We start from the raw sequence: 19,410 nt of genomic DNA on the forward strand, positions 1-19,410 counted from the left end.
TTGGCGGTTGACACTTCAATAGAAGTAGCCTTGTCTCAGCCTGATTGGTGGATTTGCTTTGACACCTTAAAGAAGGAAGCAGTGATTGGACAGTGCCTAAACCTATGGTAAAAGAATCTTTGTCGATGCACAATGATCCAAATTGAATGTTAATTAAAGGGAAACGTTTCCTATTTTCAACCTAAAGCGCATTGCTCTGATTGGAGGAGATCTATAATACCGAGTGGCAAAAAAAAAGGGACCCTATGTCTTCTGTGCATTTCTCTATGAAATGTTGTCACTGGGTGTACGTAATCTACGATGATGATGTGAAACGATGCATTTGATGCATTGCGTTATTGTCTATAGAGAGCGGACTGGGAATCACCGGTCATTCATTTCAATGAAGTTGCTCACCCAGCGGATACGCCTCCTCCTTCTGGGTATAAATTCTTACATCATTGTGGCACTAATCGCATGCGCTGTCGAAATGTCACCGATTTTGTGTGGTCACTGCATGCACACCAACTACCACAAGCCCATTGGTCGAGCTATGAACCACTGTGGTCAAACGGGATTAAACTCTTGGTTTGTTGCCATCGTTTCGTGACATCAGCATTTTTCTGGGAACATACAGACATAGGGTAATTTTTGCCACATCATAGTATTGCTTTTCTCACGCCAGAACACTGGGATTTTGTTTTGAAAATCCGCAAAGGTTCCCTTCAATGCCTGAACCAAACTTCCTTGAAGCCTATTTCCCGGTTAGTCTTTCTCTGGTGTCCCTGGTAATGTAGACAAGAGTATTTGTTCTTTTTACAAAGGTTCCCCCTGGAACCCACTGTATACTGTATGTTTGTAGGGGACATATTTAAGGTGGGCTCCCAGGGGGGGTGGGGTGTAAATCTTTCGAACAAGTGCTTCAGTTTATGTGGTGTTTTAGAAGAAGAAGAAAAAAAAACAATGTCCCTTTTGTGTCTCTCTTGTATAATCCTTCTGAAGTCTTTTGTAACATTAATACCATTTTATATAATTGCCTTGCCCTCAATGGGAGAATTCTGCAGTTCGGTGGAAAGAAGTTACTCTCTGTAACTGTTGGGTGGAAGCCTTGTAAGTCCAAAACCGTTGCTTTTCAGGAAACTGTGTTCTAATGGATCCAATGCAGTCATTATTTAGTCACAAGCTCAATACTTTACATTGGTTCAATGTTTATAAAACCCATAGACACACTCAACCACTTTCAACATATTTCTATAATAGCTGAAATAGGCGATCTACAAGCTCACCATCGCAATGTGAGTTTGTAGGCTATTTTCGTGACTTTTGCGCCACGCTCTCGTTTGACGAAGTGAGGCATTATTCCACGAAACAAACATTCAAACTTAGAAAAATGGAGATACAAGGTTTCTGCCCGACAGCAACGACGTAATACTTTGTGTATAAGTAGAAGCTGTGTTTTTATAGTGTCCAATCTAAAGAACTGGCATTGGTTTTATTAAGGACTTTGCCTATAATAACCAAGAGCTGCTTTTTGGTGTTGAAGACAGAAAGGGGTTTGTTGTAAGAAGTGGCCTGGGTTTCCTCCAATCCTCTTAATGCAGAGCATTGTTACGCGCACAAAAAATAGTCAAGTAGTGTTGTAACATTACCATTGAAGAGAATTGATAACAATTATATATAGATGGATAATTATATAGGCTATACACATAGCTTTTAGAAAGATGTGGAATAAAAATGTCACTCCCCCAAACAAACAAACCCACACAAACAAACAAATCACAAACTGGGTATAACTCTTGTATTTTGCGTTTCACCAAATCTCTTCACCAAAATTAGAAGATATACAAGCTCACAACGTGCCGCAATGCGACACGTTGTGAGCTTGTGCGTCTGCTATTTTTGGTGACCGTTTCCCCCAGAATATGGATGCTATAGGGTTCAAGTGGTTATAGCATTTTAGCATGCTAATGCTAATTCTTTGCGTTTACATTGGGAACAGTGCACAACAATGTTCTCTGCATTAAGGCGTTGTGTTTTTGGGGTGTACCAGGCACCGGTAAGGGTGAGGGTAGAGCTTTCAAAAGTGATTTGTGATGAAAATGATACTACTACTATTACTACTACTATTACTACTACTACTACTATTACTACTACTACTACTACATGCTAATATTTATACTGTCTTTTGTTTTGTTGATTTTGTTAAGATGCCACTGCGTTAGAGCCTAGTCTTTTCACTCCGTAGCACGACGGCGCCACTTGCCGAGAATACGAGTTGTTTTCGGCAAGCGGCACCGCCGTGCCACGGCGTCCAAAACGAAGCGTTTAGACGGCTGCTCCTACAGGAGGGGAAACGCCAGCCAGCCAATGAGGGTGAGCCCTGGGATATGACGTCATCAGACTGAGACATAATGAAGAGGATGTGTAATCACTACTCAATTATCCTATCAATTAATTTTTCTGTTAATATAATAATCGATTAAGCATGTGAGAACTATTTTATAGTTTGGCACACACATATTGTGAAAATAGCAGATGTACAAGCTCACAACGGGTCCACACACGTTGTGAGCTTGTTTATGTGAGCTTCGTGGCTTGCACAAGAAATTTGGCCCTGATCGGTGGAGTGGTTTGCGAAATTATCTCCGTACATACATATAGACACACCCCTCTTCTAGATAGCTCCGCCTCCTCTTAGGAGGCGGCGCTAAAAAAGTCACAAGCTCTACCGATCGACTTTCACTGAGTTCTAGGAAAAAGGACTAGCTTTAATTTTTCTAAAGGTAGCTTGAAAGGCGTTATTTTTCTATCCCAATTATGAAGTGAGATATGCCATAATGACAATGCGTCACGTGCCACTGTAGCCTGACTGTCGCCGAGAAATCGGCAACAACGTTTACAAATAGTCGCATGTGAAGAATGTAGTCACGTACAAGTCGTACGCGATGGCTTTCGAGGTGGAAGGTTGTCTCTACTGTGCGCTGGCCAGCTAATCCTGCCCACAATAGGGGTCTTGAAAGTACCTAAGTAAATCAGATGTTTGATTGCAGTTAAAAGGGGAAGCATCGATTTTCAACTGAAATACGCCTAACGGTAATATAGTGACGTAGAATGAGCGATTTCATGTCATCGGGTGTACATTTCAGACGTCCGATTAAGTGACACCACACATTTCACAACTAATTGTCACCTAGTCAAGGTTGCCTCAGTAATTGATCTCGCATCAGAACAAAGACATTTAGGATGAAAATCGACAACGTTTCCCCATAAGAAGCTCATAAACATTGTTGCACATTCCCTGTAAACGTGTCCCTGTACATATATTTATTTCCCAATTGGGTTAACACTATTTACGAGAGCATTGTTGTTAATCAGACCAAAATCCCAACCAGCTAAAAAATCAATATTTTGATGTAAAAGCACATTTCTTTAAGCGTCAGTGAAAACCAACCGAAAACGGTAAAAGCGCGCCACGAGGTAGCGAAAGCTGTGTTCTTTTTCTGTGGCCGTCATATCCCAGAGTCGATCCCTTTAAAGCCGACAGTCAACCCTCCTGTTCATTGAAGTTCGATCATACTTGAGATTATTGTTCTTTTTTTGTAAATGACGTAATTTATGGCGACATGAATGACATTGAGTAGCAATATAATAAAAGCCTTGTTGTTGGGTGTAGTTAGCCTTAGGGTGTCGAATAGAAGCATTGCTTTGTTGAGTGAGGTTGCAGACAGAAAGGAGATTGATGTGTTTGCTTGTAAATACTGCTGTGAGACGTTGTGTTTTTAAACTCCCCCAGTGAATGAGCGTTACATTAATATGAGAAGTATGCATAACCCTGAGCCTCGTCTCAATGTGTGTGTTGTTTTCTTTTGCCTTCCCTCCTGTCCTTTCTGCACTTTGTGTGTGAGTGATCCCTGTCGTCCCTAGTTTGGGAACTCTTGTACTAGAACATGGGTTCCCAAACTAGGGGTTTGGACCCCCCCACCAACGGTTTCGGGGGGTCCCCAGGTGATTAGCTTAAAATGCAACATTGTATCTTGCTCAACAGTAAACAAACCAATATACAGTATAGAGTACAGAAGTCCTGACGTCAGTCGCCATCCCCTGGGACGTAAAGTAATTCATCTATGGAGAATAACATTGGGTCATCATAGAATCGTCTCATATAAGAATTGTGTTCCAAAAATAAAAACTGTCTCTGCGATATTGTCAGGGAGGAGGTTCTGTATATTTTATGATAGTCAGTCACTCATATTTGAAACAGTCCGTTTCTGGCGAAAATGTAACTAATTCGGCAGAAGTAACATTATCGTTTTCTCACCGTCAGTTGATGCTTAAACCGCCGGGGTCTTTTGTTTATTTTTGGAACACAGTTCTTATTTGACGCGATATTAAACACGTCTATGGGAATTCAGAACCGGGGGGGGGGGGGAAAACGCTACCCAGGTAGGATGCGTAAATTACGTCAGACTTTGCATAAAAGAAAGAAAACAAAACAAAAAGAGACAAACCTCGAGACTGATGCCTTTTGAATTCTTTCTTGTTTTATTTTCAGTGGAATGTAAAGAAGTGTTCATGGCTCTTTCAGGAATCACATTATTATTAGACATATTACATGGAATACACACTACATCACCACACTGTTCACACTCAAGTTGGTCATTTATAGCAGTGGTTCTCAGAAGTTGGGGGTCCAGGGACCCTCAGGGTTATTTGACGGTGGTTCTATGACCCTTTGCTGTCTGTGACTCTGAGAGTGTACGAATGGAACCAAATGGACCATACAGGTCCATTTGGTTCCATTTATACTCTCAGTGTTAACAGTTTTTAGAAAAAAAAGAAAAGAAAAAAAAAGTCAAGATTTTTCAAAAATAGCAGATATACAAGTTCATAGCGAGGCACTCGGTGCCGCGCTATGAACTTGTATATCTGCTATTTTTGAATAGCCAAAGAAATCTAAAGTGACACAGATGCGTTCCAGGTCTTAATGGGTTAAAGAAATGTGAAATGAACACCTCAATCCAATTACTTTGCAACAATATTTAAAGTCACAATGTGTAACTTTCGAGTATTTTTGGCAACACCTCTGGGAGCAATAACATGGTCCTTACAAAAAAATGCAGATCTACAAGCTCACAATGCGTTGTAGATCTGCTATTTTCAAGAGAATTGGTGTAGAGGGGGGCAAACAACTATTTGAAAACCACAAAACAAAGGGTATTTATTAAATATAGTATATCATATAATTACATATTCAAAAATGTTTTTCACAGAATCAAATGATTCACCAGGATCCTGGATGGCTTGATTCTAGGCTTAAATTAATTGATAGAAATATTTTTGGAAATCTCTATGAGAAAAATGAATGGAGTCTCGAACGATGGAACCAGAAAATGGCCGCCACTGCTATGCCCTATAGCACCAGTAGGACAGGTGTGTAGGAGAACCACCAACAGAAAGAAAAGGAAATGTCAGCGGACACTCTCTTCACTCACAGAAATATTTATTGAAGAAACGACATTGACCGAAAGGAAACGTGAAGGCAGCATGCTGTGCCCGCTTCCTAAAAGTTTCTGCCTGTGTAAAATAACTACATGGATCATGACACGGAACATTAAGTAAAGAACGGGTTACGGGAGCACAAGAAGCAGAGAGATTCCTACAGAAAGTAACGTTGATAGCTGTTATCTTGTCACATCAACGTTCACCTCAATCTGACCCTGAGAGATTCATAATCATATCCTAAACATTTGGGATGCACCAATATGGAAAATCTTGTCTGTATGAATACCGATACCAGTATTTGATTATTTTTGGTTATTGTTGTTATTATTTCCCCCTTTTGTGACAGGGAAACAAATACATCTTCTTAAAAAAAAGAAAACTTGCAACTTGGTGGTGTACAGATAACCATGTGACGTCCCCCTGGGACCTTTGCTATAGGGTTGTGTGTGTGTGTGTGTGTGTGTGTGTGTGTGTGCGCGCGTGCGTGTGCGTGTGTGCCTTTAACTGCCTAACCAGATTCCATTGCGGTGCTGGTTTGGAGGGTGGAGTCTGAGATGATCAGTGGAAGGGGAGACACCTGGCCATGGTCTCCTCAGACACTATAAAAAACCTGCTCTTTCTATGCCCTGTATTTTCAGTCCTCCTCAGGCCACAGGCACGGCCACACAGGAGAGCATTTCTGTTGTTATGTTGGTTTGTTAGCCTTAGTTCTAATGGGCAACTCAATTCATTGCTTTATTAAATGTATTAAATATGATCTGCAACTTGGTGGTCTACAGTTAACCAACACACCAACATAGACAGCGTACAATTAATATTCCCCACAACAGATACATTGTCGCTGTCGGGTGTCCAAAACTGTTACTTTTCAGGATCCAAATTAAAAAACAGCAAAAGTAGCAGATCTACAAGCTCAAAACACGACACGTTTCCAAACCAATACCGATATGTGGCTGATATCCTATATCGGTGCATCCCTACTAAAAAATGATATCTGCATGATTCAACCGAACAAAAACTCTGTGGTGCAGTTAGCTAGATTAACCCATTAAGACCTGGGACGCATCTGTGTCATTTTTAGATTTGAGCTAAAAAGCATTATTTTACACTTTGGCTATTCAAAAATAGCAGATATACAAGCTCATAGCGCGGCACCGAGTGCCGCGCTATGAGCTTGTAGATCTACTATTTTTTTTTTAAATTGAAAATGTGTGCAAATCTTTGAATATATATTGTTTTAAAGCGATCATTTTTAACTCAAATCTTTGTTTCTGGGGGTCCCTGGAACAACGAACCACTGACATAGCAACATACGTTTTTTTTTTTTAAACTGTTAGGATTTAGAAGACATTTTGTAGAATCAGAACCTCAGGCCTTAATGGGTTAAAACAGAGATAAGATATTTACATGAATATAATCAACAAGGATTATATTCATATCCGCTGTCAGATGGAAACATTGTATGTCCAACACTGGCACTTCTCAGAAAAAAAAGTAACGTGTTCCACTGGATCCAATGTAATTATTATTTAGTCACAACCCATGTCAATACTTTTCACTGGTTCAAAATGTATGAAACACACTTAAAACACTTTCACTTTACAAATACTTTCACAAAATAGCAAAATAATCTAATAAACTCAATGTGACAAAGGCATCTCAAAAGAAACAGAAATAAACTCAATTCCAATTTCTAAAGTCAATATGCTGGTGAGAGTGAGGAACATAAACGGCTGGTCTGGGTTGACCTGAAAGAAGTGTGACACAATATTGTCTCTGTCGGTAAAAAACCTCACATGTCACAAAACTGTTACTTTTCAGGATTTAAATTCAAAAACAGCAACAAATTGGCAGATCTACAAGCTTGTAGATCTGCTATTTCTGCAACTTTTCTGTGACACAATTTACAGGGAAAAAAATAAAAGGTTTAAATATTTGGAGATGAAGAGGTTCCCACCCGACAGCAACGATATGCATCTACTTGATCACGCTACAGTGTGACACAAAAGCATCAAAAGTAGCAGATCTACAAGCTCAAAACGCGGCGCGTAGATCTGCTATTTTTTAATTTGAATCCTAAAAAGCAACAGTGTTAGACATATGAGTTTTCTTCCCGACAGAGACGATAATGATAATGAGGTCAATATGCTAGTGACCACAGAGTAAACTATGTTAAACACTATTATTAATACATTAGTAAACAATACAGAAACAAAGTGAGCATTTGGAGCATATCTGATATCCCCAGTCCCAATACGTTTTTAAATTAATATATGATGATAATTTTAGATTAATGTATGATCATAATTTCACTTAAACTATCATATTTCAGGTTGAAAATGATGTTTATGGAGAACTGGATGTTTTGGTATCACTTTATAGAATTTGACGCAGCATCGTGATGTTAATTTGGCCACGATCGATTTTCTCCATGAATGATACAAGGGCAAAGGTTTTGGCAAATATAAATATTACTATGACTTATTTACAATTCAAGTACACAGAGCGGACCTAGTACAAAACTGTGTGTCCCTTTTTAAGTGAAATTAATTATTTCCCATATTTCTTTTCACCTCATAAAACAAAAACAAACTAACCAAACCTTGAAACAAACAGAATATGAAATTAACAGGTTTTATGCATTTCTTTGTACTGTAATGTTCTTTAGTTTGGGTGGTGTAAACTACACTAGATACAGTGCTGTAGTATATGTGTGTGTTTCCAATTACACTTGAATATCATTAAACCAAATCAAATTAATGTAATAATGAAATAATGTGGTGAAATATTATTATTGTGCAACGGTGTCTGGGACGTTATGTATATTTGTTTGACATAGAACGGCTCCACCCAACATATTATAAACACACATCAGTCAATGGGCTCATTATTATTATTATTAGTATCAATTAAACAACAAGAATTTGACCTACTTTATAACACTTGTAAACCTGTGATGTGAGTTATGGTGTGTGTGTGTGTGTGTGTGTGTGTGTGTGTGTGTGTGTGTGTGTGTGTGTGTGTGTGTGTGTGTGTGTGTGTGTGCGTGTGCGTGTGCGTGTGCGTGCGTGTGTGTGCGCGTGCGTGCGTGCGTGCATGCGTGTGCGTGGGTGCGTGCGTGCGTGCGTGCGTGCGTGTGTGTGTTAACTCATTCACTGCCAAGGACGAGATTTGGCGAGAATTTATTTTTGGGTTTTTTCCACTAGATGGCATTTTCACCCTCAAGTCAAACAGATATTTTTTGTCGTTTTTGGGAAATCAGCTGTATCTTGAGTTCTCTTTTTTTCCCCTGCATTTTGAACAGCCTGTAAACAAGAGAAGGGGGGGGTCGCGGGCGTTTATTTTTTTCAGGCAGCACAGTGATCCCCTCCGTTTTTAGTGACCGTCCAGGAATCCATCATACATGGATATAAATATTCTGTGACCAGTTGAAAAGCTCAGAAAAACGTGCATTTTTGTCGAGACATGCTATATTTAACAGCCTGTAAACGAGAGAAGGGGGGGTCGCGGGTGTTTTTTTTCTCCTCTCTCTGGCAGTGAGCAAACGCAGCCATGAAATAAGTCTAGCCACCGGCTTCGAATGCTATCAATGCATTGAATGGGAGATTATCACGTTTTATCAGACCATTGAATGGGCGAAGTAGGCGAGCTACCGTCTACCCCGCGATTTGTCAGACCATTCATTGGGCGTAATCAGGAGCTACTGACCTACCGACGGAGGCGGAGCAGTCCCCACAACAATATTTACGATTCTGTCCATATCGGTACATAACTCGAACGGCGCTGAGTAGGCACAGGCGAGGGTCGCACCGCTCCGGACGGCAACTCAGTCGCCTTAGCTCCTTCGGTGGCCCGTCGCGGGGCTCCACCTCGCCTGAGACTGCGCGCCTCCGTCATGGTCCGAAACCGAAACAACCAAAACCAAAACCGAAACTAAAGTATTTAAGTCATCTCCGTCGGTAGGTCAGTAGCTCCTGATTACGCCCACTGAATGGTCTGATAAATCGCGGGGTAGACGGTAGGTCGCCTACTTCGCCCATTCAATGGTCTGATAGAACGTGATAATCTCCCATTCTATGCATTGATAGCATCCGAATCAGGTGGTCTAGCAGTGAATGAGTTAATGGATTAATCATGTGCTGTCTGTGATCCCACCTTGGACACAACGGGTAGACCAACTCCCTACACTGTGTGTGTGTGTGTGTGTGTGTGTGTGTGCGTGTGTGCGTGCGTGCGTGCGTGCGTGCGTGCGTGCGTGCGTGCGTGCGTGCGTGCGTGCGTGCGTGTGTGTGTGTGTGTCAGACGGTGGTGTGTAGGGGTGTGTGTGAGGGCGAGGAGGTGTGATCAGAAGCAGAGGAGATGGAGGGGGAGGACGTGGCGTCTTTCTGCAGCTCTTCCACTCTCTTCTGCAGCTCTGCTCTGAGGAACAGGAGATCCTTCAGCGTCTGGTGCACCGGCATCTGTGTGTGAACACATGAGAGCTTTTAACACACACGTATGCACAGTATATTAACCCATTAAGACCTGAGGCCCATTCTAAAAAAATGTCTTCTAAATCCTAACTGTTTTCTGAAAAACCTATGTTTCTATATCAGTGGTTCTCAAACTTTTTCATGTCAAGGACCCCCAAAATTATATGTATTTGGCCGCGGACCGCCATCTCAAAATATGTTGTTCCAGGGACCCCCCAGAAGCAAAGATTTGAGTTACAAATGTTTGCTTTAAAACAATATAAATTCAAAGATTTGCACACATTTTCACGATTTAAAAAAAATAGCAGATCTACAAGCTCGTAGCGCGGCACTCGGTGCCGCGCTATGAGCTTGTAGATCTTGTATATCTGCTATTTTTGAATAGCCAAAGTGTAAAATAATGCTTTTAAGCTCAAATAAAAAAGTCTCTAGGTGCAACAAACGAACCACAGGTTACATGCACACACACACGCACGCACGCACGCACGCACGCACGCACGCACGCACGCACACACGCACACACTACAGCTACCTGCGGCCTCATGCGTGGGTTCCAGCGGGTGTAGTAACTGGTCCAGAGCTCTAGGTGGCGACTGGAGGCCAGCGGGTAGAGAACGTGATGTTCATAGTCTACGTAGAACGGGCTGGTGAACTCCTCTGGCTGACTGTGGAACGCACGCAATCAATCATTATTGTAGAGTCAAACCTTTTCATGTCAAGGACCCCCAAATTGATATATATATATTTATTCTGGCCGCGGGCCCCCATCTGAAAATGTTTTGTGCCATATTGCTCATTTTATGTTCAATACAAATATTTTATCCATTCATGAGTTGTCCTGGCAGAAAGGATTTACCGCATATTTGAGCTGTAACTATAACATTATTGATAATTGATTATTTCTTTTATAATCAACTAAGTTGATTAGTTCGATTTACTGGTGTGCCACTAGCTTTAACTACTGGTCTGTAAGTCGGTCAGTGAAGTAAACAACCAGGGTTGTGTGTTATTGTTGTGTGTAAAGTTGTGTTGACGTTGTGTATTACCTGTTAATGTAAGACCACAGTGACACCGTTTTGGTCTGCACTTCCTACAGCGGCCAGTGGGTGGCGACGGAGAGAAGACAAAAAGTACAAGCAAGAATGTTAGCCTCTTAAATCCCACAAATCAAAAACAGTCACCACAATAAAGAAGCACCTAGACGCTGTCCACCAAGACACTGCTCTGATCAACATAGTTACGTTATTGAACATTGGTTACTCGCTCCTGTTCTGTGTCATAGAGGAAGGTTCTAAACAGACGTACCTTGGTTACTCGCTCCTGTTCACTACTGTAGAGGAAGGTTCCAAACAGACAGCTGTACAGGTGATCACACACCGTGATGAGGAACAGCTCGTTGAACTCAAACGCTGCCGGGAACTACAACACAAAAGAGCATTATATGGTCACTGCCCTGTTAAAGGTATACGGTGGACTGACTTGCATAAGCATTTACAGTGGACTGACTTGCATAAGGTTATGATGTGCACTGAAGGGAAGGGGTATAAGGACTGACTTGCATAAGGGATATAAGGACTGACTTGTATACAGTTATAAGGTGGACTGACTTGTTTAAGGGTATAAGATGGACTGATATGTATAAGGTTATAAGCTGGCTTGACGTGCATAAGGGTATAAGATGGACTGACTTGCATAAGGAGAGAGAGAGAGAGAGAGAGAGAGAGAGAGAGAGAGAGAGCGAGAGAGAGAGAGAGAGAGAGAGAGAGTATTTATAGACTGGATTGCAACATACGCCACCAACGTAGTCTGACAGAACACAGTCTCTGTGGCGCAATTGGTTAGCGCGTTCGGCTGTTAACCGAAAGGTTGGTGGTTCAAGCCCACCCAGGGACGATGATCTTTTGGTGGGGGGGGGGGGGTCTGTCCATGTTAATCATTGTCTGGGTTTACTGAACAGTGAACACTGCTACACAAAGGGTTAAAGTGAGCACACACACACAGCTGCAGGTTAACACCACTGTTGCCATGTCTGCTTACTCTGCTTATTATAGGCGACTTTGGGCTTGTTCTTTTGGGGCTTTTTTCTGAAGTGTAGTTGCTTATTACACACAGAGAGAGAGAGAGAGAGAGAGAGAGAGAGAGAGAGAGAGAGAGAGAGAGAGAGAGAGAGAGAGAGAGAGAGAGAGAGAGAGAGAGAGAGAGAGAGTCAATGTGAATGAAGTCTCACTTGTCGTGTCATCTGCCACACACAGTCCATGAACTGAATGAAGAGAGGAGAGCGCTCTGAGTTAGCGTGGTTCTCGTCACCATGACCCACACGCTGGAGAGAGAGAGACACGCACACACAATATGTCACATTGATCTCACTGGCACGTCACAAAGTAAAATACACAGTGATGTGAGTTTGTAGATCGTCTATTTTCGCCGAATGTTCCCCCGGGAATAGGGATGCTATGCTTTGAAGTTGTTACTGGGTAAAACACAGCTGAAGGTAATAATATTAATTGGGGGTGAGTTTAATTTAGGCGTCATCGTCATCAGAATGTCGGCTGTGAAAAGTGTCTATAAGTCACAGTAAAACTATACGTTATTGTTTGTGATCCATTTTAACCCCTTCATTCCCTCCACTCACCGCAGCAAACTTGTGCCCGAAACTCAGCCATTCCTTCTCCACAAGAACCTGGACACACACGCGCGCACACACACACACACACACACACACACACACACACACACACACACACACACACACACACACACACACACACACACACACACACACACACACACACACACACACACACATTTAATAATTAATTTATGTCCACATAAGAGATACAATACAAAGACACAAATATTTACACGCACGCACACACGCACACACACACACACACACACACACACACACACACACACACACACACACACACACACACACACACACACACACACACACACACACACACACACACACACACACACACACACACACACACACACACACACACACCTGCTCCTGCCTATTTCTTGCGTCAAATGCTTCAGAAAACACATTTAGCTGTAAAATGAGACCATTTATAACACTGCTTGGGTACAGCACCTGACATAAATCCTACAACACTGCCCTCTGGTGGCTGTAGCATCGGTAATCTTAGCTCTGTGTGGGAGATTGATTGACGGGGTGGATGTCATGATATAATTGGTTAAAACAGGTTAGCCTATCGAAACAGTCGGCACTCGCAAGGCAACATTTTCTTTTAATTGTATTATTTTACCGCAACAGCAGTCTCTGACAAACGGACACGTTTCGGCTACTCAGGCCTTTATCAGCGTTTTTCTAAAACGCTGATAAAGGCCTGAGCCCAAACGTTAAAATTAATAGAAAATTGTGAGTGTGTTTCTATTTATTGACAGTAGAGCACGCTCAGCTCGGGACGTCTGTCCCCTAGTATTTGGATAGAACTGATTTGCACCAGCTGACGTCATCATTTTTGTTTTACAGGAAATAATCTTTGTAATAATTGTTTTATGTTAAAATACAAAACAGTTAATTTCTTGTCATTTATTGGGGGGGATATGTACCCAATTTGGCTTGACTGTTCTTTATCCCATTAAGACCTGAAGCCGATTCTACAAATGTCTTCTTAATCCCAACGGTTTTCTGAAAAACTATGTTTCTATATCAGTGGTGCTCAAACTTTTTCGTGTCAAGGACCCCCAAAATTATATGTATTTGGCCGCCGACCCCATCTTAAAATATATTTTTCCAGGGACCCCCAGAAGCAACGATTTGAGTTACAATGTTCGCTTTAAAAGAATATATATATTCAAAGATGTGCACACATTTTCACGATTTTTCAAAAATAGCAGATCTACAAGCTCGTAGCGCGGCACTTGGTGCCGCGCAATGAGCTTGTAGATCTGCTATTTTTGAATAGCCCAAAGTGTAAAATAATGCTTTTTTAGCTCAAATCAAAAAATGACACATATGCGTTCCAGGTCTTAATGGGGTTATCAGCCAAGACTGTATATTATTTGAATCTATTATTGGGTCTGATATGTTAGACCTTTATTTTTCTGCATTAGACCACGGACCCCCATTCTACACAGTAAATAGTGACCCAGGTATCAGCCACTGGCTCTAGTAGAGCAGGATCCACTGACCTGGAACCCTCTTAGAGTGCGGTAGTGGCTGTCCAGCATCAGCATGGCCAGAGAGGTGAGCTGGGCGGTTCGATCCCAGCCGTCACTGCAGTGGACCACCACAGAGGTCTTCCCTGACTCCAGGCGGTCAGCGATGCGCACCGCTCCGGCCAACAGCAGCTACACGGCGGTGGAACAAGTTTTTTTTTACTTAAAGGCAGTGGCGCGGGAAGGGGGGGGCTACGGGGGCTGCAGCCCCCCTGGTGATGGGAAGGGATTTAAAATTTTTTTTTTTTATTACATTTAAATTTAAATAAAAGAATTACATAACGTAACCCTAACCTAACCCTAACCCTAACCCTAAAACCGAAATAAAGTAAAGGAAAAAAAGTGCCAAAACCCACCCAAACCCGCACATTTTTCGACCCGAACCCGCAAAAAAATCGCGCGCGGACGGGACAAAACCCACCCAAACCCGCACATTGCACGGGTTTGGGTGCGCGCGCGTGCATGCGTCAAGCGGATTCCCCCGACGCTCAGCCCCCCTGGCTATTAAATACTTCCCGCGCGCCTGCTTAAAGGAATAGTTCACCCAAAAATATGGATTAGTCACCCCATGGAGGCTTGAATTCATGGAAATTTTCCGGTTCAGCGGTTCCGGTAGGAGACACAAAGGAGTCCGCTGCAGGTCATCGAATTATTGGCTTAGGAATGCGACAAAAACAAAAAATATCCATGAATTCAAGCCACCATGCAGTGACTAACTGATAGAAAAAAAGTCATTTTGGGGGTGAACTATCTCTTTAAGTAAAAGTAACAATGCCACAATATACTGTAGAAATGTAAGCGTAATGTAAAGTAAACGTCTTAGTATTTGCAATTACAATTACTATTTAGACAATAATGTTACGACATTTGACTTGAGTAAAAGTACGAAGGTATTGGCATCAAAATATACTTACCAAAAGTAAATGTAGGCAGAAAGGTACATTTCACAAGGGGGGGTTAAGTATATTTACTTAGGCGCTGTGTTCACTGAGAAAGCCTTTTGAGCTGAGGAGCGCCGTGGATATCATGTCCACAGCGCTCGCATGTAGCGTTTATCAACACCCACAACATTCAAACTCATTAACAATTGCTGTGCTCAGATGTCTTTATCTGTGTTATTAGCACAAGTAGAGTAGCTGAAACAACGGTAAACGTTGTAAATTCGCAGGTTGTCAGACACAGCTAGGAGGATCAACCCTTAACCCATTAAGACCTGAGCCCGATTCTACAAAATGTCTTCTAAATCCTAATAGTTTTCTGAAAAACGTATGTTTCTATATTGGTTCTCAAACCTTTTCATGTCAAGGACCCCCAAAATGATATGTATTTGGTCGCCGACCCGCATCTCAAAAGATTGTGTTCCAGGGACCCCCAGACGCAAAGATTTGAGTTGAAAAATGTCCGCTTTAAAATATATTTATTCAAAGATTTGTCACAATTTTTAAAAAAAATCTATGACTTCGTGCCACTGCCACACTATGAGCTTGTAGATCTGCTATTTTTGAATAGCCAACCAATGTGCTATATACATAGCTAAACATGACACCCATGCTTTCCCAGTTTTTTTGGCCATTCTCAAGGTTTCTGCATGTGGAACACAAGCACATTAATGACTTACCCGTATGTACTCCAGCCAGTGTGTGTTGTCTATGTGTGAGTGCCAGTGGTTCTCGTCGATGGTGGGGTACACCACGTCCTTCAGCTTCCTCAGGGAGTCTCGCATCACGTGGATGTTGGGGATCTCCAGGAAGTTCAGCTCCACGTTGGGGTAGAAGCTCTCGCTCTCGTAGCCTCCGTCTTTAGCCTGGGGTATACCAGGAGAGAGAGAGAGAGAGAGGTTATACGGCTTCATTTAAAATACCGGTTCCTAATATTTTTTTTCCTTTTTAGACCTCCTTCTTATGAATGACAGCCATCATCCCCTCAACCGTCACTTTACAATCATGTCATCGGGACAGAGATACAAAACTTTGAGTTCTGTATCTGTGAAAGTAAACTTTAGTACACTAGGAGTTTTGTCCACTCAGCCATTGCAGCTTAAACAAACTGCCTTGTTGATTGTGTACTCTGGGGATTCTATGTCTTTATGTTGTATTGTAACTCAGTTTCACAACAGACTGTGAAACTGAATATGCTTCTGGGACAATAAAGGCTGCTATGATATGATATATGACAAGCTGAGACCTGACACTAGGCCTGTCACAATTATTAAATTTTTGCAAAAATAATTGCCATTATCTCAAATAATTGCTATTAGACGATTGTCTAATAGATAATGGCAATTATTTTTGCATAATCATAATCGTTTTCATGTTGAAAAATTATCATTCATTTTCAAATACTTAAAAAAAAAAAAGCAGAAATAGCAGATCTACAAGCTTACAACACGTCACTTTGTGACGTGTTGTAACCTTGTAGATCAATTTTTACATTTATTGTTTTTAAGTATAAAATACTATCTTTGTATATTTAAGTTATTTGTCATATCTGCCCTGTGCAATATTTGATTACGAAGCCTAAACGGCAAGCAGAAAATTAATTTGTGTTCAAATGTTCCAATGTCAAAAACACAAAATTAAATCGTTAATCACAATTATTTGTGTGACAATTAATCGTCACCTTAAATTTGTAATCGTGACAGCCCTACCTGACACACATACTGTAAGAGATGTGCAGCAGTACCTTGTTAGTGTCGGCCACGCTGCTCTGTCGGGCGTCAAATATGGAGAGTTTGTGGGACTGAGCGTTGGCGTCCATGATGGTCTGCAGGTAGCGCTCGTCCTCTTTACAGCGGTGGTCCGACGAGCCCACCAGAGGCTGACTGCAGCGCACGATGGTGGCCTGAGACTCCGGGTGGATCCACGACAGAACCTGGTACGGACACAGCACAGTATGGTATATATACTACGGTGCCGCACGCCGGAAATAACCCCCATCTACAAAGCTCTGCACGCAGCATAAACGTTTAGATCAGTGGTTTTTATGGATCAACCTTTTCTGGATCAGGGAAATCTCTGAAGTGTTTCACCCACCTAACTAGAAACGAGCACACTCTGTCTATTTAAATGCAATTTGCCGGGTGCACGGCTCACGAACACGAAAAGACGTTGAGCCTTCCTCACTTAATATAGCCGCTCTACAAGAGCAGTTTTTTGGGGCAAATTTTTTATTATTATTATTTATTTCTTTTAAGTGAAATTGGTGAACTTGTTTTGTATCAATATTGAACCAATGAAAGATATTAACAAGAGCTTGTGACTAAATAATAACTAGCACAGGTTCTCTTTTCCATTTCCTGAGAAGTAACCGTTTTTTTGGACGGTTTCTATCCCACAGCGATAATTTACAATTTAGGCATTTAGCAGACGCTCTTAATCCAGAGCAATTTACAGTAAGTAAGGACAACACAAGGTAATACATCAAATGCGTAGAAATAGTAATCTACTAATAAACTAATACATAAGTAAACCAAGAACCTATCATCAGTCTAACTGTAGAATGTCCCAAAAATCTGTCTACATGATATCTACGGTAAGTTACATTTTAGCCTTTGCATAATCCTGCAAGGTCGTCAAGGCTACGGCAAGTGTTGAAGTCTGAAGAGTCTTCAGATTACAGCAGAAGATTGGGAGTGAGTCTGCGGTTCTAAGTGCAATGGGGAGTTCATTCCATAGCTTGGGAGCCAGAAGGGAGAAGAGTCTGGGACGCGTGGAGCGTTGACCCGGATGTTTTAGCAAAGGTTCTGACCATATGAAGGCTCTTTGGCCCGCAATCAATCACTCACTCACCGGTATGCGGTGCTTGGCTCTGAAGTTGGCCACCCTCTTGACGTCGTCGTCCTTGATGCTGGTGGGGATGACCAGGACAGACGGGTACGTGTCACACACCTCGTAGCTGCTGTTCATCTTACTGAAGGTCCAGCTCTCATTGGGAAGGCCCTGAGATCATCACACGCACACACACACACACACACACACACACACACACACACACACACACACACATATATTTTCCATTAAGACCTGGGTGTCTTACAAATGTCTTTTTACAATTTTTTTCAAAAATAGCAGATGTACAAGCTCGCAGCGTGGCCCAAAGTGACGCGCTGTGAGCTTGTATATCTGCTATTTTTGAATAGCCAACGCTAAAATCTAAAATGACACAGATGCTTTCCCAGTTTTAATTGGTTGAATCAATGTTATTTTTTTATTCTTTTTTACATATTTAAGTCTGTGCGTGCGTGCGTGCGTGCGTGCGTGCGTGCGTGCGTGCGTGCGTGTGTGTGTGGGTGTGTGTGTGTGTTCACCTGTCTCCTGTACTCAGTCATGGCATCATAAACTTTCCATCCGTCTGCAGGAAACTCCTCTTTGTACAGGAACGCAAACAGGGGCTGAGGCACATGCAACAATAAATGGCGGTTATCTCAAACAATAGTGATTGATTGATTGATTGATTGATTGATTGAAATTTTTATTAGGCAAAAGAATGTAAAACAACACAGTTACATTTATAATGCTTTTGTCTAAAAGGTCCGGCCAAAAAAGTCCTTGCGGGCTTGTTTCCATTGGGGTCCTTGAATTAATTTCATAGACATATATAGTAGCAACCAAACAGTTCAAAAATCAACATAAGAATACAGAGGGAAAAAAATATATATATATATATATACCATTATGTACAAAAAAGGTCATGGGAAAATAATGAAATATATACAAAACATGATCAAAATAAAAATAAAAAGTGTGTACAAAAAAGGGGGAGGGGGGGGGGTCGTCTGTCTACAGGGAAACTGGTACTAGCTCCTCTTTAGGCCTCCAGAGTTTTTAGGGCTGTTTTGAATGAGCCCAGCGAACTGCATTTTTTGAGGGATGGGGTTAGACTATTCCATTCCTTGGTGGCAGTGCTATAGAAGGAGAATTTGCCCATGTTTGTTTTATGGGTGGGTGTTACCAGATTGTTGTTTACGCTCCCTCTAGTTTTGTGACTGTGGGTGTCACTAACTTTTTCGAGGTACTTATACATATATGCAGGTATAGGGGGCATTTCGGGCAAATCTGCATTTACAATTTTGAAGACCAGTCCCATTTTTAATTGTATAACCCTGTCTTCCACCCTGAGCCAGCCTAGGCTGGCAAAGTGAGTGGGAGAGAGGTGGGTCATGGGCCCCAGTCCGAGAAGTAGTCGAATCAGTTTGTTTTGGGAGGTTTGAAGCTTAGTCTTCAGTGACACTGAGGTGTTGGAGTACCAAGAGGAGCTAGCATAGTCA

General features: G+C 41.8%; 2 protein-coding genes across 6 annotated transcripts in view; one reads left to right on the forward strand and one right to left on the reverse strand.

The window, feature by feature from the left end:
• Positions 1-1,911, forward strand: part of cd99l2 (CD99 molecule-like 2) — a 25,422-nt gene extending 23,511 nt beyond the window's left edge. For both annotated transcript variants that reach the window (XM_084043663.1, XM_084043664.1), the window contains one exon: positions 1-1,911. This exon is cut by the window's left edge and continues 1,891 nt beyond it. The gene's annotated coding sequence lies outside the window, so the exon portion shown is untranslated.
• Positions 1,912-5,986: 4,075 nt separating this feature from the next.
• Positions 5,987-19,410, reverse strand: part of mtmr1a (myotubularin related protein 1a) — a 29,022-nt gene continuing 15,598 nt past the window's right edge. For all 4 annotated transcript variants that reach the window (XM_084043466.1, XM_084043464.1, XM_084043465.1 and 1 more), the window contains 11 exons: positions 18,451-18,534; positions 17,933-18,082; positions 16,827-17,015; positions 15,763-15,948; positions 14,118-14,276; positions 12,586-12,633; positions 12,181-12,273; positions 11,259-11,372; positions 11,000-11,043; positions 10,486-10,618; positions 5,987-9,941 (listed from right to left, as the gene is read on the reverse strand). In XM_084043466.1, coding sequence (XP_083899592.1) covers positions 9,780-9,941; positions 10,486-10,618; positions 11,000-11,043; positions 11,259-11,372; positions 12,181-12,273; positions 12,586-12,633; positions 14,118-14,276; positions 15,763-15,948; positions 16,827-17,015; positions 17,933-18,082; positions 18,451-18,534 — 1,362 coding nt within the window. In that variant the 3' untranslated portion in view covers positions 5,987-9,779. The remainder of the gene's footprint in view (positions 9,942-10,485; positions 10,619-10,999; positions 11,044-11,258; positions 11,373-12,180; positions 12,274-12,585; positions 12,634-14,117; positions 14,277-15,762; positions 15,949-16,826; positions 17,016-17,932; positions 18,083-18,450; positions 18,535-19,410) is intronic.

This window comes from Gymnoscopelus microlampas, assembly GCF_963454915.1.
Source record: "Gymnoscopelus microlampas genome assembly, chromosome: 19".
Lineage (NCBI taxonomy): Eukaryota > Metazoa > Chordata > Actinopteri > Myctophiformes > Myctophidae > Gymnoscopelus > Gymnoscopelus microlampas.